We start from the raw sequence: 23757 nt of genomic DNA on the forward strand, positions 1-23757 counted from the left end.
TACCATAAAATGTACTGTGTATAACGAGAAAAGTACTGCGTATATAGAAAACCATCCACAAAAGACAGTTGCGGCGTTCCATAGGTATGGCATTGTAAAATACGGATACAAATAAAACAGGGGGGAAATTAGTAAATTTATTCAATAAAAGATAACAGTTGTTGTTTTTTTAATCTTGGCCCCCTTGAGATCCAACATCAGATCCATTTTCTTGTATAAGCATACATCTTTGTTTTAAGAGAGTGGCACCTGAGAGTACTACTCAGTAGCTCAGTTTCTTTACAAAATTATATATTATAATTATTATTCTTTTAATAATTCCCTATTCCTTCCTAAACCAGAACTACCATTCCCACTAAAAAATCTCACTAATGAACTAAAATGAACCTTTAATACTTTATCAACAAAAAGAACCTAAAAAAATAGTAAAGAATCTGGGCTGTGTAGTATAGTCGGTTAGAATTTAAAAAAAAATGCTGTAGAATCATAATAAAATTTTGACCTCTCCCTTCATCTCTACTAATTAAAAAATTCTATTTCTGTCAATATCACCTAACAAAAATGTGAACATCATTAGTCAAAAAGAAACTAGAAAGTGAAAGTGCTTCAGGGAACAAGGAAGAGAGGTGGTAAAAGTCGTACGAAAGAGAGTTCCGAATGGTTTTGACGTCATCAAATGACCTCCGTGGGGTCATCGTTATCGGCTTCACGTCTACGAAGTATGAACCCATTTCATTCAAGAAATACGCGACAAACAATACTGGACCTCATGGATTCATCATGTACTATCTGAACACTGAGTCTGGAACTTCCGATCTAATATATTTTCATTCATTCCTGAAGAGAAATGGCGAGAGAGTTAGATCTTCAAAAACACTTTGTCTACGCTTTGTTCTTAGTTTTGTTGTTCATAGGGACAGGATCGGCAAATTCTGAGCACAAGGAATCTCACAATGGTACAGAGAGATACAAGATATTAACTTTTGATTTTGAGAGGGTTGAGTTGCCCTATGTGATCTGTTTGTGGATACTTATTGTTGGTTTGGCCAAAATAGGTAAGATACAGAAAATATTTTTTTTCTATCAAACCCTCTTTTCTAAACCAAATAGCTGATGTAAAAAGTGTAGCTTTCAGCATCAAAACTTACAAATACCAAACCATTTCAAATTTTCAACTACACATTTTAATTTTTTTTCGTTCAACATGTTCCATATTTATTTCTTTTGATAGAAATGTGTCAATTTTATGGGTTTTATGTTACACACTGTACACTTTACTTCCCCTTGTGTACAACTCCTTTGTTTACTATTCTTTGAGCCATAGAGATTCTTAGAAAATAAATACATACATGTACAAGTACATATCACTTAATCAGTAAAATTTGAGCCAGCATTTGGATTTTCATGGACTTTTTTTCCCCTTTTGACCTTTAATTACACAGCAAATGCTTTGTTTTGCTTACTAGTAGACTCTGATTATTATGTCTGAAATTTAGTAGTACTCAAATTATTTTAATATGGAAAACCCAGTGGCTGCACTTACTTTTTGACAAATTATGGAAAATGTTCCATATGGATCTATTGACACTATAGAAAAAAGTATCCACTGCACACAAGTTTTATTTTATGGCATTCATGCATACATGTACATTGTATCTACATTAAGTGAACTTGAAGATTAAAAAAGGAGCCACTTAGCATCTGTCGAATTTACATTTGTACATGTACGTACCCATCTTATCTCAGTGGTACAATATGTAAGAGAATGAAGATTGCCCCATCTTAACTCACTTAGAAGCAGTTCAAGTTGTGCACCCATCTATTATCTTGCTGGTTAAGAAGGCAAATCTCCATGCTCCTACCTCAGGGAGATTAAGGGTAGGTCAACACTTACTTATTGCTCAGAAAAGTACATGACTACTGAGGTATGATCATATAAACATTGATAATCAATTTAGCAAATAAATAACTTTTCTGGTACATGAAGCAAGGTCTATCTAGGTAAACAAATAAATATATGTACATATCTGTTCAGAGTAAAAATTATGTGTCTGAGTGTGGTGACATTTATGCCTACTTGTAGGCTGTTACTTCTTTGAATTAGCACAGTCAATTTGTACTTGTATTTCCCAAAGAACTTTGAAGAACAATCTGACAATTAGTTGAAGGTTCAATGTACAGTATTAGTGCAAAGTTTTTTCAGCTAGAAAATTCTCAAAACCAAAATACTATTTTGACTAGGGTTGGGAAGGGGTATCAATAAGTGGACTTAACACACAGTTTTTCAAGCTTTCCATTATTTCTTTTGCTTTTGCTTCTATAATGGCTATTTAACATTACTGAATGATTTAATGTCTGTTCCAGTTTTCTTTTCATGGATAATTCTTCTAAAATATATACCTTATCAATTTAAATGTATTTTATTGCTAAAAAAGGTCTGCTTAGTATATACAATATAAATGTACTGCATCATGTCTAAGGTATTTTGTATAAGGTTTGAAAGCAGTAAACATGTATAAACAGTGAGAAAAAAACAGGAAGAACTTGTCGAAATACGTCAATTCAATGTCCTTAGGTTACTTGTTCAGTCTGGTTTCCTTATTTCTATGTACTAGGTAGTAAAATACTTGGAATGGTTAAATTTGTCATGATCAATGACCCATAGGCAGTACACGTGGATATTTGAATTGATAACTAATGTGCATACATGTACATGCATTTACTCCAGATAAACCAATTTTCAGTATTCTGGGTGTTAGATGCATCTTAATGAGCTGTGCTATTTCAGTTACAGCCTGTAAAAATTCAGTATGACTGTTGTATTGTTCCCAGAAATGAGCTGTACAGACTTGGTGGTTTATAAGACACAATTTTTTTAAGGTTAAGTTGACCAGGATAATTTTTCAGGCCTATCAAAAGGAAGTAGAGGCTGCATACATTGTATATAAAATGTATGTGAACCTATTAATGTAATGGTCCGTTAAAATTCCATAAATTATGAAGTAGCCTGAAAGAAGATACATGTACATGTAGTCATCTAGTGCATCTTTTTACAATAATACATGTAGTATTGGAGTTGATTGCATACCTCAATCTATTTTACAATATGATTCATACATTTGTACATGTACATGTATACATTACATTGTGGTTTACAAATATTCAATTCAATGTACATGTAATGAGGCAAAATGTCCAATTTGTGAGAAGTAGATATCTGATGAACTGTACATGTACATGTATTGAATATCAAAGCAAAATAGTTTTGTACTAAAACACGATCAAATGCACATTTACTTTTTAAAACCTACATTAATACATGTACATGTACTATTCACTTATTAAGAACCTCAAAACATGAATACATTCATGTACATTTTTGTACATACATTTTGTATACACTTAAGACTATATTAAAGGTTAATATACATGTACAAGTATAACAAATTAAGGGTTATTTAAGCATGTACATTGTGTATATAGATATGTAAAAGCTGTGTGAGTCCACGTACAGATTTGTTTATTTTGAGATATGTACATGTACATATTTATGGTTTGATAAGTACATTCAATAAATCACTGTTATTTGTGGAACATTTTCCAGATTTCCACAATGTACCTATATGCATGTGCATGTACATACTGTACATGTAGTGATGTACATGTGCACAGATGCATACATGTATGCTACAAATGTACACATGTATTTAGTCCTCATGTTAAAATCTATCAAGAGATACAGTTCAAGAAAAGGTCATAAATTTATTATTTAGACAGTCAAAGACTTAGCCTTTTATTATATGTATCATGGGCATTCTGAATGCAAATGTATTTAGTATAATTTCATGGGTAATTACTCATTTCATTCAATATACATGTGTTTATCGGTCTGTTGATCTGGAAGGCTGAATTGTGGGATGTTTACATCTTATGTACTATGCAACTGTAAAACTAGTGGGCATTTTCCCAGAACATATTAGATCTTTTTTCCTTATACATGATTTGCTAATCTTTTTGTTTCCCCACATGCTGTTGACAGAGCTGTTGTATTATGTAATTGTAAAACTACATGTAGGGGTCATTTTTCCCCAGTACATTATTAGAACTGTTTTCCCTATACATGTGTTGCTTTTCTTTCTGTTCCCCACATTGCTGCTGACATGCTTACCCTTTCGGAGCACCTGATATCACTCTTGGATTTTTCTTGGGAGTTCATTTTGGTAGTGCTTCAGTTTTTTGTATGCAGTCTTGTTTTCCATATCGCACCTGTGTATGGAGTGTTCATATCATGAATCATACGTTATGCCATAGCTTGCTGAAACTACGCACACTTTTTGTATTGCGCTAGACTTCTAACAAGTAGGCTTCTGGAACAGGGTTATGTTGCTACAAGATTGAAGTCATCACTTCAGAAGTTTTATGGTCATCGTCATGAACTCATGGATCGTTACGGTGTATCCATCTGCGCCATAAAAACTGATTTGTTCATTGTGTCATAGTTTTCTTTTCCTCTTTCGACCCCCAGACTTGACTTTTTATGAGCAACTCGGCGGATGTTTCTGGAAAAGCAGAGGATGCTTACCCTACCGATGCACCTGGTCCATGTTCCCAGTTTTTAGTGGAGTCTGAGTTGCTCATTTGCTTTTGTTACTTTGTATGTATTATTTTAGTTACTTTATGTTCTTTGTTGTGTATGTCTGTTTTCCATGTCTTATCTTTGTCCCAGGATTTCATTCCTTTGATTACTGTTAGAACCTTGGTTCCCTTGATTACTCCTTCACTAGATTTTAGTTTTTTTGTTTTGTTATTGTGTCTTATTCTAGCTTCATAGTGTATGTACATGTAGATCATCTTCATTTCCTGTTTTCATGTTCAGGTCATGTACATAGAATTTAATATAGCAGAATTGTCCTATTATTGAAATCTCAATATCTTTTGCCAAGTGAGAAAGAACTTCTTTTGTCATCAAACACAACCTAAAGATCATCCAGATGACTTTATATTTGCCTTAAATACATGTACTGTATATACATGTGTGTACATTATACTGTATTTATCTTTCTAGAACCTGCGTTTTGGGAAACATAATAATTTTACTAGTTCATATCCTTGTAACTTACTATAAGATATTATCCTTTTGTTAGTTACATGAATGAACATGTACACTGAATGACTATTACTTTTGATGACAAGTATAGGTCAGCAGTAGGTGGTTTGATAAATCACTGACGTTTAACATGCCTTTATTTTCAAAGTTTACAGTTATAATTGTATTTACAAGTATATATGCCTGACATTGAAATGACCATATCTTCATCTTCTGGGGTTGGGAAGGCATATGGGACCATAGTTTATTTGCCCAATCCAGCTGGAAATGGCTCTTCCATTTAAAAGAAAATTTATATAGTTTCTGAACAAATATCCCCTTTTAATTTTGAATTTCTTTGAAAATCCTTAAAAATTGCCCTTTCTCAAAATTGTCTGAGCATTGCCCTGACTTGCATGGTGTTGTATAAAAGGTTTATTACTGGTAGCTGCAAAACACAACAGAAGGCATAAGTTTTTAGCTGACAAAGGATACTTCATCGGCATCTTAAATCTCCAAGTTACAAATTTTTTTTATGTGCACAGTAAAGCATATTTAAACCTAACTCTTAATGAACCTGCCAATACAGGACATTGTCTGTTTCAATGCATTATGTACTTGTGTAAACTGAAAACCTGCCTAAACTGAACAAAACCATCAGTTTAAGATTGATTGATTGATTATTGGGGTTTAACGCCCGAGCAGCAATATTTCAGCTATATACAGGCAATCATCAGTTCAAGAGTGATTCAGTTTAGACAGGCTTCACAGTATTGTAGTAACCAAAACTTAGTGAAGATTTCTTAGTTGTTTAGTCAATGAGCCTTTTATTAAGTCCTTCAATATATTTTCACAAAACTTTCATTCATGATTGGATCTTTTGTAATGTGCCTTTATACCAACCATTTGCTAGATATACAATGTACATGTATATGACGCCTGATCATTCATGAAGCACTTGAGATAGTTAATACTTATGTACATGTACATGCAATTGAATTTGGGGTAGAAAAAGCATGTAGAAAACTATCCACGTGGTACATGCATGACTTTGATGTGTTAGGTTAAGAAAATCACATCCTTTTAAAGTATTTGACTAAGATTCTAATCTACATTGTACCATTGCATTATGGGGCATGCAGGTTACACTTAACATCCTGTTTTGGAAAATGGAAATTAAATATTTATGAAAGATTTTTGTTGTTTTACAAGAAAGCTTTGGGAGTTAAGTTCAGTCTTCAGATTAAGTCAACAGCTGATAGGTCACACCAGTAAAATCATGTTATAGCTTGTAAATTACATGTAAACTGTGTCTTTAAAATTTTGACTGGGAGTGAAAAGCCATATTTTTCATTCAAAGTAAAATGTTGAAAACATGTGGCTTGTTACATGTAGCTTAACATGAAAAGTGCATTGTATGACATGGTTCATGTACTTGTACATATAAAAATGAATATGTAAAGGGTAATTTAATTGTTCTGAGTATTCTAAATTGTCTGATTGTCATCATTTCAACATCCATGATGCCTGGAATCCTATCTTAACCAGCCTGAGCAACACAACAAAATGCAGGGCTGTTTGGGAAGACAAAATAACTGTAGTGCTAATTGCAGCATCAACATTTATCCAGACACAACTGACCAGACCACAGGCAAATCATTCTCTGTGGTCCATTGTGTCCAGATAGACATAACCTCAATTGTGCCTTGTTCAATGTGTCTTCTCAAATAGCTCCAGGATCCTTGGCATGTCCATTGAAGCATGTTCTACAAACACTGGTACATGTAGATGGTTTTCTGATTTGAAAATAAAAAATAAAGTTTCTTTAAAAGATCAGATCTTCTTGCTTTATTGTTGACTTTAGATAAAGAAAGATTCTCTGTAACAACAAATATGATTGTTAAGTATATCTACTGGTAGTAATAACTCATTCGTACATGTCTACTGAATTTACATGTATATATTCATGTACCCTTGATACTGCAGTGAGTTTGCCGAGGAGTATATTATATTGCATCCCATATATATCCCAGAACATCTGTTGCATGCATTGGCTACGTGTACATGCAAATGTTTTGTTATGATTTAAGTACAAATCAATCCAAACAAAAACATGAGCTTGGCAAATGTTCTATATATTAAGTGGGCATTGACACTTAGGTAGCTAGATTTGCAAGTTTTTAACTGCAGTTGAACTTATTTTTGTGCAATAAGTGTCAATTTCGTGCCTTTGTTGTAATTATGTGCCAACAATGTGACCTTGATCTGTCCAACAGCTGTAAACATCAACATTGATCATATATAAGTAATGATAGATCTGTTCTGACATCACAGCTTAGCTCTTGAGGTGACGTAGCATTTACATGTATTGTTATGAGATAATCAATCTCCTATTACACCCACGCACAAATACATGTACATATATCAATTTTGGTTGAGATACAAGTGCTTGTTGATGCTATTTACAGTCAAGCCTGTCATAGAACTACCTGTATTCAGCAAACCAAACCTTTGATTAAAATATTCATACTTAGTGCATTCCATGTAAAACTAACCTGTGTATAATGGCTACCTGTCATATGTGACCACAATTGTGTTCACCATTTGAAGGCCACTTCAGACAAGTTCGACTGTAGTCCATGTGAATACTGCATGTATACAATTAAACTTTAATTGTTTAAACATCCTTTTTAATCACCATGATTTAACCATGATGAGAATTGATATGGGGATTTATGTCCAAAAGATGACAACCCCAGTGGGAAGAAAAATGTTAGCTCATAGCCTTGACTATCCATGTCCAGTATTGTGAGACATTTGACACTAGTATAGGAGTCATTCCTTTAAAGGCTTAGGGTTAATTCTAGGTTTATAGAGTATTGTTTATTATCTGTATAGTTTGTATAACATTGCATTCATTATAAACAAGCAGTTAAACTGATGGTACAACAAACATAAAGTTCAAATACTATTCCCTTTGATTAATCCTGAAAGGAGGACATAAAAATGCAATTTTCTTCAAAGAGATTTTTCTGGAAAGATTCTGAACTACATTTCTCTGCATCATCTCATAAGTTATTTGAGTTATTAATGCACTTGTTGCACACTTTCTGCATTAAATGTCATGGTCACACAGTTAGTGATCATGCAGTTATGCAATCTAGGTACTGGTAAGAGTGAAATGGATACTGTTAATAAGTTTCATCTACCCATAACTGCACTGTCATTGTAAGTCATTCAATCAATTTTAAATGTTGTTGACATTTTGTACAATACTCTAAAGATATTACCATATATCCTAAGAATGGAAAAACCTTGATATTGTATAGCTTTGTTTAGAACAATTTATTTTTCTCATAGCTTTTGAAAGGTTGTGATGTAGCAGGTACAAGGGGGGAAATGGTTCTATGAACATGGTAATATCCTCTTGTAGATGGTAAACTTGGCCTAATTACTGGAACATTGATATTGTACATAAAAATAATTCGAAGTTGTATTGGTTGAACTTGAGTTATGGATTTGAGTTGTTTGTATTAAAATTCTTGATAGAAGACTTAAATGGAGCTGATTTATATGTGGGTCACCTGGTCAATGAATTTACGTCATTGTGTTAAAGAAATGTAACAGTTACATGTACAAGCTTTAAAGAGGCAATGAAAAAGGTAGCGTTATTTCTCACAGTTGGTCTAGTGTGAAATATAGGATTGAATCTAGAGTTATTTTGATAGTTGCACTTTATTCCTGTTAAAACGGAGATATGCGTTTCATTTCTATAGTATAACCACTCGTTTGTTAAAATTTGAGTATAGACAAAGGTGAGGTTAGTTTTGGGAATGTCAGTACATGCCACTAGTTTTATTACTCATGAAACAAACTTATACAGGATATAAGCTAGTCCCTTATTGAAATCAAAAGTGTAGTAAGGTACAAAAAAAGTCACCAAAATATTTAGATAAACTGAGTACATGCTGTAAAAGTTCTAACAATCAAACCCAAGATCCTGAATGTAAATGCATGTGGTAGATTGTACCTTTCACACATCTATGAGTCATAAACATTCTCTTCATGTAAAATTTAGAAGAGGATTCAAAAGTACATTTGTCTGAATAGCTAAGGACTAAGATACCCCACTTTATACATGCCTTTTGTGTAATCTGACATGGTTTTGAAAAACAGATGTTTACAGTTCAGTATGGCACAATCACACCAAGATGAATTTAATTCCTACATTTAACATTTACCTGTATTCATCTAAAAAATAAAGTCTAGAGGTTTCTAGATTTATGTACAGATTTACATGTACGTGTATATTGTTATCAAAATTTATATAGCCCAAAGGGACTATTTGATGTGATTTATTTTTTAACAGATAAATCAGTTCTAATCTTTTGAGCTTAATGTGAAAAAAAATCTCAATTTTCAATTATTTATCCCTTTGAATTTAAATTACATTTCTATGGGTTTGTTTTCTAAAATATTTCCATTCCCTCCCTAATAGAACAAAGAAAGAGGTATCTTGGCAAGCCAAAGGTATTTTCTGATTTGGTGCCATCCTAAGTTACTAAGTTAGAGCATGATGATCCGAGAAACATATTTTCAGCATTGTACATTGAAGGAGCACAGATTTAGGCATTTTTTTAGCCTAAGATCTTGATATAAGTATGTTTACACCCATATACATATACTTTCAATGAATTTTGTCACATATTGACTCTGCTGGTTGAGATGAAGAATTTTATGTACATGTATTTATGAATCAATGGTTCAAAAACAGGGGCGTGTCCAGGATATTTGAAAGGGGGGGCGTAGAATAAAATATTTCAAAAATTTTTGGACCTTTTTTGGCTTAAAAACATAAAATAACCCCATTTTAGACAATTTAGCTGAAAATACAACCCCTTTTGTCAGAATATACCCAGTATTGTATATATAGTAATATACCCCCCCCCCTCGGTATATTTAGAATGGCTATGGGGAATCGAAGTTAGTGTCACACAAAACAACCAAAATTCATGTATTATACTGATTTACTTACCGTTTTGGTTGTTTAAAAAAGGTGTCCAAGACACCTTGATACGATTTTAAGGTCTTTTGACGTTTTGTTTTTGACATCGACATCTTTGCGAATTCTTTATCACATCAACAACAATGGATACTAATCGCAGAGTCGAACACGCCGGACTCCGAGAAACGAAATTTTACGGTTGATGATGACCCATCAAATTGGGGAATCAGTATAAAAAGAAATCAGAGTATGTGTTTAATTAATGAATATGATAAATTGCCATCATTCAATACAATACTAGCAGATTATAACGATAGTTTTTTCTTTTTTTTTTTTTTTAAAGGGGGGGCGTACGCCCATTACGCCCTTACCTGGACCCGCCCCTGAAAAAGTAAATTAGACTAGGAAGGATTCTGAAATGTTTCTAAACAAGTAATACAATAGCTGAAAATTGCTATTCATAGTGTATTCTAATTACAACAAACTGTTTCTAATTGGGAAATCTTTGCAAGTTTAGATTTTGTTTTGCGTCATTGGTGTACATCAGATTGGTGCCTGATTGGTGGTGCCAAAAAAAAAAAGAAAAAAAAATGAAACCCATATCAGCATACTATAAACCATCTGCACCACTTGATGTTTTATTTTTAGTAACACGTCTTTCTTTTAACAAGATCTTTACCTTGATGCTCAGGTGATATTTATTTAGATAAAGAATAAAATCAGAATAGAAAACACAAGAAGCATTGACGTCAATAGGTCAGACAATAATTGCCCTATATATCTCAGTGAATTCAGTTAACAAGAAGCTGTTCAATACATGATCAATGTGTGTCTTTGTTACTGTCTTCTCGTTATGCTACATGTGATATGAAAAAAAACAATATTATGTTACAGTGAAAGCTGTCAAAACCAGACTGAATAAAGTGGAAACCAGTCTATATTATAAGTTAAGTTGTTCGTTGCTTGGTTTTTTGTGGATGATCATACCTTATTTCCTATTTTTAGAAACTTGACTCTGTCTAAATTCTCTTCAGACCTGTAGGTTGAACCTGTGTTAACTAAACACCTCTTTTAGTTCCAAAGGTTTAGTTTATTTGGCAGGTTTCGTTGTGTATAGGTAATTAATCAGTATAATGGTAGTTGAAAATCTGGGCCCAGTCAGTTACCCATAACTCTAAAATTCAACTAATAGGACATGACGAAGTAAGGTCAGGATACCTTTGAAAATGAATACAGGTGACCATGTTGAAAAAACAGTTATTAAAGGGAGATAACTTCTGTAAGGCATAAAATCTTTCACAGGGTGATCTTGTATAATAAGATTTACCAATAGTTAAAATTTCATTATAATAATATCTTGGTAAACGACAAAACATGGCAGTGTCAATGTATTTTTGGAAGAAAACAAATGAACATAAGAATTACAAATAGGTCTTTCTAGTATATGTATAATATGATGTATGTTTGAATTACATTGCTACTACCTCCATGCTCTAACATAGGATTGCACCAAACGAGTAGCTCATCAGAAAACTTCTTGTAGTGTTAGAGTAGGGCAAAGAAACATTTCTGACAACAATAAAGTGTTTTTGTATTGTAAATTGTATATCTTATGCTACCTGACAGACCTGTAATTATGAGAATTTCTATTGCTTTGTTTATGAACTACTTCAGACACTAGGTTACATACATGTAGATACATGCTGTTTAACAGAAAAAATAGCAGACATCTCAAATTTTCTACCAGACAAGACAGTTATCGCAGTACATTTACTCTCAAGTCTTTAAACAAATTTTCAGATTACAATGGCTTTATTTTTGGTATTAGTACCTGTCCTGGGTATACAAACAATTGTGCACATAACCTTTAATCAATAGTATAAGATTAATTTATTATGGTTATACATGTATATTATTCTGTGGTCAAGTGGAGGATTAACTTTCTTCAAAAGGTGCAAAAGTCACAAGTTCAGCTATGTTTTGTAGTACAGGCACAAACTTGAACTACTGTGAAAGTACTATTGTTTGTGGGGTACCAATTTTCGGGGTTTACATGGGTAGGCCAAAACACAAAATTTTGTTCCAATTGAATAATAGATTCTTATTGATGTATATACTGAAAACTTCAAAACCACAAATTCAAGAATCCACAAACTTGTGTCTCTTTCCTGATCCACAAAAGTTGGTACCACAAATTAAAGTATTTTCACAGTATCTTTTTTTCTCTATGCAGTTATGGAATACAATGGTATTGCTAGTTTGAAGTTCCAATTTTTATCATTGGTTGTTCTTATTCCTCCTTCGATCTATGATATACATTTTACTGATTCAGATTTCATACTAATCATAGGTATTGAATCATGTGCTCCCTATCTGTCCCTCTTTTGCTAAATATTGTTTTAGCTGTGGCATATCCAGAACAGTCAGACATGGAAACCCCTTGAACTTCATTTGAAAATATTGAAAATTTAGTGTACAATTTTGGCAGAAATGAACAAAATTGAGGAACCCCTCTGGTATAAATTTCTGGATATCCTCCTGTGTTTAAATTGGATCAATTATGACCATTGTCCAATAACTAGGACAAACATATGAAATAGATTATTGGCAATACAATATTGATATCAACCCCATCAGTTGTGAAATCGATCAGTAAACAATAAACAGTAAACACAAGTCTACCTGGTTACCTATCCTAATTATCTGTCTTGCACAGGTTACAGTTGAATCTGGTGAAACCAAACGACTTTTTTAACTGAATATTTTGTTTGGTTTCAGAAGGGTTGGCAGGAATTCAAACTACATGGCAGGGATTTCATCATTGATTTTGTTTAGACTCATTTTGATATTGGTTTAACTGGGTACCTGTTAATTTAGAGTTATATTTTAACAGGTTTCAGTGTATAAATTTGTTTTTAAATAAACATACAGTCTGTAACACAGCTCACTGGTACAATATAATTGATTTATGACTTAATCATCATATTGACAGGTATTGCTCATCTTTTGTTATGAATTACTTCAGCAGTCATCCCACTTTTCTCAGTCACCATATTGATTTTTGTGAAGGTAACTTTTTTTATTGAGTGGTGTTGAACTTTCAATATATTTTAAAGTCTTGTTTACATCGTTTATATTGTTTGTAAACATATGACAGGCTGAAAAAAGTGAAAATCCTGTTTCTTTGTGCATTGAATGATGCATTAAGCAAATGCTGATTGATTCTTAATGTCCCAAATACAAATACATACAAGATGATCTACAAAATCTTGTTTATCATTTGTTCCGCTGCAGTGTGGCTTATGCAAACTTCCAGCTACCACACAGATTATGAAAACCAAAGGAACAATTTGCCATAGTGTCACAAAAATTGGTGACAATTTTTTTGAGTATTTGTGTGAAGTGTGAGCAATGAATGAAAACACAGACAGATAGATAGACAGACACTGGTACATGTATATTGTAATTTGTAATTTGAAAAAAGACCACATATAAAAACCTGAGAAATTATAAGGATGCCTAAAGCAAAAAGCAGAAAACCTAAAATGCTTATTTGAAAAATACATACAGTACTTTATTGAAGTATCAAGATTATAGGTCATTTTGATTACATGATGATTCAAATTTAGAACCCCGCTGCTGAGTTTATGTTTCACAACTGAGGGTATTAACGAAAACAAAATGATATTGATGTATGTAATACTGTATCATCGTGGTAAAATGATATTGATGTATGTAATACTGTATCATCGTGGTTTTGAAGTTTTCATTGCATTTATATTTCTAGGATTTTTTAACGGGGTTAACTAGTAGCAGATATTAATTTTCCCATATCTAATTCAAGTTTTTTTTATATTAAAAGATACACATGCATTATTTTAATAAATTCACTTTACATGGTGATATTGTCTCCCAAGTTTTACCCTTCTATGAGCAGAATTTTATTTGCTCTGGTTGACAGGAAATGGGAATTCTGCAATTTGTTTTAGATTCATACTTCAATTGTGTGATGTTGGAGATGTTTTTTTTTCAAGTGGTAACTACAGAAGTCTATAAATTTCACCAAGAAGCACTTGTTTTTTGTACAGTACTCTGTGCATTGTGCTCCAGATTAAGAGCTCAAGATAGAGCCTACATTTTTTTTGTGAAATATTACTTAAATCAGATGCACATGTCAAATTTTCATTTCTGACTTATGTTTGTAGATTTGAGTTTAAGACGAAAGGTATTGCTCTAAAAAGCCACAGACTTTTAAGATAAAAATAGTATCATTAGTAATAATTGGCACAATTGCTGAAGAAACACATGTAGATGTTACTGTGTTGTTATAAATTTCCTAATTTATTGCTTGTTGGGATTTTATCTCTGTGATTTACATGTTCATCAGCATAGATACATGCTGTATTTCTCATTGCTCATTTTTGTGGTATTTAGCTAATCTTTTCAATTTCTCAGCCAGAAATAAATCAGACACCAAACTAAGCTGTGTGTTTCTATTCACATATTTCTGTTTTTATTTTTTGTAGCATTCCATTTGAACCACAAGTTACCAGCTATCATTCCAGAGAGTTGTCTCCTCATAGTCCTTGGTCTTATTATTGGTGCCATTCTCCATTATGGTAAAATAACCAGTGCAAGCAGCTATGTCATTGATGCAGACATATTTTTCATCTATCTCCTTCCACCTATTATATTTGATGCTGGCTATTTCATGCCAGTCAGAGCATTTTTTGACAACATTGGAACAATCCTGTTGCTAGCTGTTGTTAACACATGCATCAGTGCTGGTCTAATTGGCATTTCCCTCTATGGAGTGGCTTTAGCAGGATGGGTAGGACGACCCATAGGAATTTTGAACTGTTTTATATTCAGTAGTTTGATCTCGGCTGTTGATCCTGTAGCTGTCCTATCTGTATTTGAAGAAGTCCATGTCAACCAAATGCTTTACATCATTGTTTTCGGTGAATCACTGCTCAACGATGGTGTCACAGTGGTAAGTACTGCTGTACAAGACAGACATAAGTTTAAAAGTGTTAACTTTATTAAGACTAAATTTAGTCAATAGTCCCATTTATATGTGGACTAGATTCTTGTCACCACAGGAAACATCATGCCTTTTAACCGAATAAAACAGATGGACCAAGTAGCTTTTATGGGGATTTAGGCTGATTTACAAAATGTTTGGCCTCCTCCAGATTCCTGTATTTGAGAGTCTACAAGAGATTTCATAGCTATATTGTTTTTTGGTGTAATACCCCCTCAATTTCTTAAAGGTACTTGCACTGAACATACGATAGTGCAAAAGTTAGGACATTTCCTTGAGTGAACTTAAGCACAGCTTTTTCCTATGCTAGGCATGATGTTTAATACTAAATCTATATTATCAAGTTCCCTTAATAGGACAGATCAGAAGTTTTTTTTTAAGATGGTAGGAATTAGGAGCTAAGCACACCACTTGACTTTCACCTGTTGAGTCTAATTTCTACCTAGAATGAGTTGTTGAATTGTTTACCTAAAATGTTAATCTGTACATTTTGTAGATATAAGAAAGGAGTAATATACCATCGAAAAAACTGTCTTGTTTACCTATCATCAATCTAAATCATCTGACAATAAAAGATAATCATTTTATTCAATATCAAGATAAAAGCTTTCCAAACAGATCAGCTGTTGTTATTAATCTATGTTTGATCAGTATTATGGTATACATTCTGATCTTCTTTTTGTACATGGAATGTGACCTTTGAAATACTACACATATTTTGATCTGATAGAAGTATTCCTGCCAATATCTTAGTCACAACAAGGGGGATAACTCCTGTATAAATTGTGATTTGTTAACTAATTATTAGATTTGACCTGAGTCACCTCTGCTGTTTATGTTACTCTACTCTTTGTTTATGGGATGGGAAGTTTTAGGTACTAAATGTATATGTAACAAGCAGTGCAAACTGTTAGAGATACACAAGGGTAGCCCTGCCAACTCGTAAGTCACATTAAGGGCAATTATTACAACATTATGTTAACATCTTCCATGATATTCTCTCTCCCACTTTTAAAGGGAAACATATTTTTTTTTGCCCTGTCTGATTGTTTGTCTGTCTGTCACACTTTTGTAAGCTTATGATATAAGATAACAACAACCACATATTTTCCCATTAAAAATCAAATTCCTTACACAATCTGTTGCTTTTCCTTGCATAAATCTTCATTTATAGACCTGTCATTAGAAAATAGAAGTTTTCCCCTCAAAGAGAAAATATATAAATCATGACACCAACCTTTATTTTCCTTGATTTTGACAGTCTTTCTACTAGATGATTGTTGATAATTAGTCTTTGTATAGAGTTGTATTAGTTTTTCTGTGTTTCCAAACATGTAGGTGACCTTTATGAAATCATTACATGTACATGTACATGTAGGTAAATTGTGATATTCCAATAAACAGAATTTATTTTTGTTTTGAAGGTTTTGTATCACATGATGGAAGGATTCATTGAGATAGGTGAGGAGAATATCATAACAGCTGACGTCGCCACAGGACTTGGTTCCTTCTTTATCATTGCCATTGGTGGATCCATCGTTGGCATTGCCTTTGGGTTCTTTGGTGGATTCATAACCAAGTATACAGAACATGTCAAAGTGATTGAGCCTTTGTTTGTTTTCATTATTGGCTATCTCATGTACCTCACCTCAGAAATGTGCCATTGGTCTGGAATTTTAGCGTAAGTTTGATTGAATCATTTAACAGAGATTGTGTTTGTGAATATATGTATCAGGATAGTGGATAATTTTCAAATTTTGTGATTTGCACTATTAATAAGGTGTCAAATTTCTGTTGTCTTTGTTTTTGACATCTTCAGATTTAATGGAGTGGAAATTCTATGTAAATTATCTGGACTTAAATTTGGCAAGCTTTTCTTTTTTCAAGGTTTCCTAAACCTCATGAATATAACAAAATAAGAACCTCATGAAAATTTTATGAAAGCCCTTTTATAAGATCTTTCTTTCTCCATTATATAAGGCCAATCGGTCATTAAAAACAATCAATTAGTACTAGCTAATCAATCAAATTCTAATTAAGGTTGGTACTAGATTTAATGATTGTGTAACACAGAGATATTTATAAATAAGTGTATGTTGATTGATATTTACTGATCAGTATTATGTTATCAGCAAACTTCAAATTCTTATCAAATCATGTAAATATTTTTTCTCGAATTGGACTAACATTACCTTTTAAGCTTATCTCCTTTAATATAAGCTTATCTTAATACAGAAAGGATTACATATATATGTGTTTTTAAGTTCTTGTTTTTCTTAATTGATAGTAAATGCCTTAATGAAATGTTTTAAATCCTCCTGTTATGATATCCAGTTATATCTAATTTAGTTAATGAAATGCTTCAAATCCTCCTCTTATGACAGATATCCAGTTATATCTGATTTAGTTAATGAAATGTTTTAAATCCTCCTCTTATGACAGATATTCAGTTATATCTGATATAGAAAAGATGAATGAAAAAAATGCATTCTCGTATAAACCTGCTTGAGTCTTTTCATTCGTATAAATATTGACTAAGATGGTGAAAAAGATGATAAGTGTGGTAATGAAGTAATAAGTCTCATTGGTAACTCTCATTTACTGTGGCTGGGTCTTATTCATGTAAATTAATTGGGAGTTATTTGTACACGTCTTTGCTGGTGAGATACATGTACTTAAAGTAGAGTATTTTTATGGTATTGTACTTTAATTTGGTAATTGAAGACTGGATGAGTTCATAATTGTCTTTCCATTGCCTCATAAGTTTTTGAAACAGATATAAAATGTTCACTTAAAGTGTATTGGAGTATATGTATTTTGAGTTGGAATATTTGTCACAACTATAGAAAAACATTTGGACCCATCCTAAGATTTTGATTCATGCAAATTGTTATCTGCCAATAAACCCATTCATGTTAAGTTGATGAGCATGCTCAATTACATGAGATAGAGCTTGAACAAAATAATTTTCCTTGTGGAAGTGTATAATTAAGCATGCTCTGAACACTCTCATTGACTATCCCACAGTTAGCATGGAAGGGTCTATACATATGTAATCATTTACTACTATGTTTTATGTTAGTACAGTAAAACCGATAAAAACGGAACCCTGAATAAACCAGAAACCTGTAAAAGCCGCACATACTCTAAAGTTCTGTGGATCATTTTTGTTTCATGTGTTCATTTCCATGTTCTGGGATTTTGATGCATTTGAATCATTCAAGTGCTGACGCTGAAGTTTTTTTTTGCTGATATGTCATATCTGATAGTTTTCAGTAGCAGTCTTTGTAAGAATCATGCAAAATCTGTAAAATGTGATACACCTCAAAAAGGCTACATATTTTTATTTTTGTTATTAAGTTGCTTTACAGGTCTTTATGATGAAATGTATAGTTATTCATTCCAATCTGTCTGCTCTTAGGAGATAATTGACATTGAAAATCTAAAAGTTTCTATTGTGTTTTAGTGTCATTTACTGAGTAATATCCATTAATTTTAAATTCTACAGTACATTCTAAATAATGTTTATCTCCTTAGAGCATGGGTTATATGGAAAACCACATGTTAATTTCTGTTCACTATAACATTTTACAGAAAATATCAAAAATGAAATTATGTGTATGTAGGCTTTTCAACCATGTATCACATTTTGCATGATTCTTATTTTGAGTGCTACATAATTTACGTAAACCTGTATAAACCAAACACCCCCTTAACAGAATGAATATTTAACACCAAGAGGGGTTCTGTTTTGACAGGTTTCACTTTAGTTCAAGTGTCAGTTTTTGGGGTTGATAGAAACTTAGGTTTCAGGGGTACAGATCCTTTTGTTTTCTGTTGCAATTTTGAAGAGTTATTTACTTTTAATTTCCATGTAAACATGTATGTTTACAGTGAACTGTATTTCAGAAATCAATGAATTTAATCATCTTTTGATTGAATTACATTTAGACCAATCATATATATAAATTAATTTTTATTAAAAGGAAATTTATGAATTGTATTTAATAAATTCTGTCCATTGGATAATACATAATGGTAATAAATAGGATGTCATCTATTATAATTTTTTGTCATAATTCAATAAGCTTTAATCATCTAAGTGTGACCTATAGATATTTAACACAATACTGATAACCATAACACTTGATATGCATTACTGACTTCAATAGAATTATGAAAAATGATCTGAGGTCAAGATCTGGGACATGTTTTGTTCTTTGATTTAAATGGTAATTATGTTGTATGTGCACCTGGAATTGTAAACTGTATTAAATGGGGACTGTCCTAAATATTAATGAATAATATATACATGTAATTCTTTCTAGATGGAAATTTATGTATGGATTTGATTTTAACTTTTACCTTGAGGTAGAAGGACACATGAAATTGAAACTTGAAAATAACAATAAGGTACCAAAACTTTAAAACTAAGGAGCCTTTATAGAATTAAACAGCCTTAATTTCCTAGGACTCACAAGTTAATCCATCCATAAATTCAGGGATGCATATGTTTGACAATAGGCTACCAGATTTTGAAACTTGAAGTCCTTTATATAGTATAAAAGGCTCAATATTCTCTGTTTCCTCTTCTTCTGCTTTTTGGTAAAAGAACTTCAACTGATTTAGACTGATCAGAGGCTAAAATAAAGATATTGTATTTTTTCTTATATATCTGGGGATTGGTAATTAAAAAGACAACAAAGCAGCAAAAATTTCATGTTATCAAAACTACCAAAATCGGTACCCATAAATAACAATGTTTTTGCTGTATTATTGACATAATTATAAGTAGATCAGGGCATTATTAGCAAGTGCAACAGATGAAAATTAATGGACATTATTAAGTCTGTGATTATATGTATTATTGATCTGTTAGGGTTTACTATCCAATCATTATTAATGACGTCTTTTTCACATTTGTAGGCTTTCATTTGGCGGAATTGTTTTACGTCATTATTTAGAGGCTAATGTCTCCCGTAAGACAAAGACTAGTATCAAATATTTTATGAAGATGCTGGCTAACATCAGCGAGACGATCATCTTCATGTTCCTGGGACTTTCGACACTGGGTGAAGATTTGGAGTGGAACTGGTCATTCATATGTTTCTCTTTATTATTCTGTCTCATCTTCAGAGCTTTAGGTATGTATATGCTAGAATGGTATTTAAATAATAAGGAAAGTGATGATACCTACATTGTAGTGTTTTTCTTCAGACCATTTCTAAACTGATGTTTTTCATTTCATGAGCAAGTATGTATCTGCCATGACATAGTACATGTATCAATTGTCATTGATGTTATTCAATATTTTATTGTATCTTGGGTTTAAAAGTTATTTGACTGTAAGAATGGTGACACTATCAATAGGTTTTTGATAAAACATGCATAAATGTATACAGAGTTAAATATTTATGATAGTTCCCTCCGTTTACTAATATATTAGACTGTGAGAATAGAGGAAACTGTCAGTGGGTTTTGATGAAATACAAGTACATGTATCAGGAGCTCTAAATATTTTTGAGCTACAAAAATCACAGGTCAGAACTAAGTCTCCTTAAAACTAAATTACAAAATCTTTCAATGTTTGGTCACCAGATGGTTTTTCTGGCCAGAAAAATACTGGTAGATGTACAAGTCAAAGGACCTGTGGTTTTATATTATTTGATTTTGTCCTGGTATCCATGTCATTATAACATTGTGGTATAAAGTACGCATATATACCGGTACTTACTTAAATGACAAAAAATGAAGGGGTTGAGTATTAACTTTATTAATTTAAAGTATTAGTTTGTATTTATTTTTGTGGTAATAGCTAGTATCTGTCACTACTGGGTTCAATATCTCAATAAGGTCAATTATACTGCATGTTACAAGTAATTGTTTTCCAATATATACATGTACATATTTAAACAACTACTTGTCAGTACATATGTACCTGTTTTTTTTCGCTAATTTACTTACTTAACTCGTGAGTTATTTATTTGTTGTACTGTCTGTTTTATGGATGAAAAGACTCATTTTATTGCCATTAGAAGTCCCTATAGTATTTTGTTAATTCTCCTAACTATTAGTTAATGTGTACGCTAAGTATGTTACTTAGGCCAAAAAAATATATGTTTGTTTCCTCTTACAACTTTGAAAAATATGGTAGGCAGGTAGGGGATTTTTTTATTTACATTTTCTTGCATTTGGGAGAACCATTCTGACTGTAAACTTGCTTCTTGAGGGATGACAAAACAACTTTAGGGTACACTATTTTGAGCTGAAAATAAAGGGTGGTAGGGTAATAGGAAACACACTTCTGTTTTAATTTATCCTTAAAAGTGTTACACCTATATATATATACAATGTATATGTCCCAGCTGGTTCTCCCGCAAACAACTGTTACAACTGTCAAAACTATTTTGATTTTACATTTTCATTTTTTGACAGTGGTGGTTTGTATTCATTCATTTGCTTTTCAATAATGTTTTGTTAAATTACCAAAATTTATTTATTTTAGCCAATTTACATATATTGCCATTAACTTATGGTGACACTTCTGAAAAAGGAGGGGGGATCAGTGTTGTTTTTAATCTGTAAAACTATAGAGATTTTTGTAGCGGCAATAACTGCTTTGGTCTTGTTTTGTTTTGTTTCCAATACTGGATTACCCAACCAGTGGACATGATGTTTTATTGATAGGTCAATATACAATGTATGTGTCTTTGACATTAACCCCCACATTAGCTTTTAAATGTCTTTGCTCAATGTTGACATCAACTATATAACCATTAAGTAACAGCCATCACTGTTTAGTAGCTTTCTTTGGTTTTATAAGAAGTGTGAAAAACTGGGAGAATTTTTAGTGTCAGAAACATTTGCATGTAGATCTTATTTGTGAAATGATATTTGTGATATATAGAATACACTCTGTGTGTTAAAATATTTTTCTTTACATCCTGTATGTCTTTGTCACATATATTTTTCAAGCTCTCAGAAATAGTCAGTCTTTCTTATTGCATTTTTTTGGAGTGTAGTGAAATGGCCTAGTGGTTCTGAATGAACTTGCAAGGACAGTTTTCAAATCTATTCTATGGATTTCAATGAAATTTTATACAAAGCATGTTGATGTACAAGAAAAATAAGTTTATTAATGTCAGTAGCTTACAAGGGGAGATAACAAAAAAAAAAAAAAACCCAACAAAATCCAACAAATTATGTTCTGTGAATATAAAACACTTCATGACTTTTGTGAATATAATACTTCTCATAATGAGATTAGGATTCATATCTTATTATAAATCACTCCCTCTTTTTAGTCAGAACTTCCTTCTGCTAAAATTTTCCCACACTTATTTTTTCAAGACATATTTGATAAGGAATTCAGTTACTTTCTGAACATGTTAATTGATGTATCATGACATCATAATCTCCTCAGGTACATGTATGTAGAATTTCTTACATGTAGTGTAAATGATACTATCAGGACTTGAGGCATGTTTACAAGTTCTGATATCTCAAAGTCGGATACAAAATGTTGTACAAAATACATACATAGTGAAAAATCTGTCTTAACCAATTCCCTGCCAAGTTGAAGGAATTGTGTTTTGTTTTTTCATGTTCATTAATGTATTCATAATGATGTGATGTTTGGTTTAAACAGGTTTTTTTTTAATTCAAGGTTTGGTTTAGACATTTTTTTTAAATACAAAGTTTGGTTTAGACAGGTTTTTTGTTAATTCAAGGTTTGATTTAGACGTTTTTTTTTGTTAATTCAAGATTTGGTTTAGACAGGTTTTTTTGTTAATATGCTTGATTCAAGACAGTTTGATTGTTTCCAAGGGTTGATAAAAGTTTTCAGTTTAATCAGGTTTCACTGTACGAAATTACAGTAATGCAGTACCTGAACCGATCCGTGCAACAAAAATTGTGATTAGTCATCGATCACCGATCAGTTTCCGGTCGGTCATAGATCTGTCAAACTGATCCATTTAACTGGTGATCGCATCACGTGACCACAGAGCCGTCAGTGTATTTTACGGCTTTTGTTGTTTTCTTTGTCAATTTTACACATATTTATATGATGTAATATATTTAAATATTAATTTATACTTTTATTTTACATTGCTTTTATCCAAAACAGATCCTATGTCATTTTACATAACAAAACTTCGATCAGATCGGTAACTGGTCATCGGTCATCGATCCTTCAGTGATCAATCAGTCATTGGTCATCGATCTGTCAAATAGTTGCGCGGGTCAGTTCAAGGACTGTACATATTGTAGTTAGAAGACACCAAGAACCAGTTTGTTTAAATCTTGTATCAGTCACATTATTAACCAAATTTCCAGTTCCCAAAATTAAAATAAAATCTTTTATAAAAACTTTTGAAAGTGCTAAGATTCCTTGAAATAGCAATTTTTCACCAGCACATGAAACTGACATTCCATTTTTCATTACTGTACTTTGAATATAAGTCTCCTGTAACTATATTTTAGTATCATTGTAATAATGGTATAGGAATCCTAATCCTATTCAAAAATATCTCTGGAGTCATTTTTCCTTATTTTACCACAAATGAAATTTGCTGATTATAAGTTTCAATTATAATATTTCATCTCAGTTTTATTCTTATA

The 23757-nt window shown here is 32.2% G+C and overlaps 1 protein-coding gene across 1 annotated transcript in view; it reads left to right on the forward strand.

Annotated features, from left to right (window-relative positions):
• Positions 1-678: 678 nt before the first annotated feature.
• LOC148616887 (putative Na(+)/H(+) antiporter nhx-9) overlaps positions 679-23757 on the forward strand; it is a 38467-nt gene continuing 15388 nt past the window's right edge. The window contains exons 1-4 of the mRNA XM_088584041.1: positions 679-1055; positions 14618-15084; positions 16560-16816; positions 20062-20279. Coding sequence (XP_088440167.1) covers positions 848-1055; positions 14618-15084; positions 16560-16816; positions 20062-20279 — 1150 coding nt within the window. The 5' untranslated portion in view covers positions 679-847. The remainder of the gene's footprint in view (positions 1056-14617; positions 15085-16559; positions 16817-20061; positions 20280-23757) is intronic.

The sequence above is a fragment of the Perna viridis genome, chromosome 5 (genome assembly GCF_037379345.1).
Source record: "Perna viridis isolate PV_CMFRI_1.1 ecotype Kerala chromosome 5, ASM3737934v1, whole genome shotgun sequence".
Classification (NCBI taxonomy): domain Eukaryota; kingdom Metazoa; phylum Mollusca; class Bivalvia; order Mytilida; family Mytilidae; genus Perna; species Perna viridis.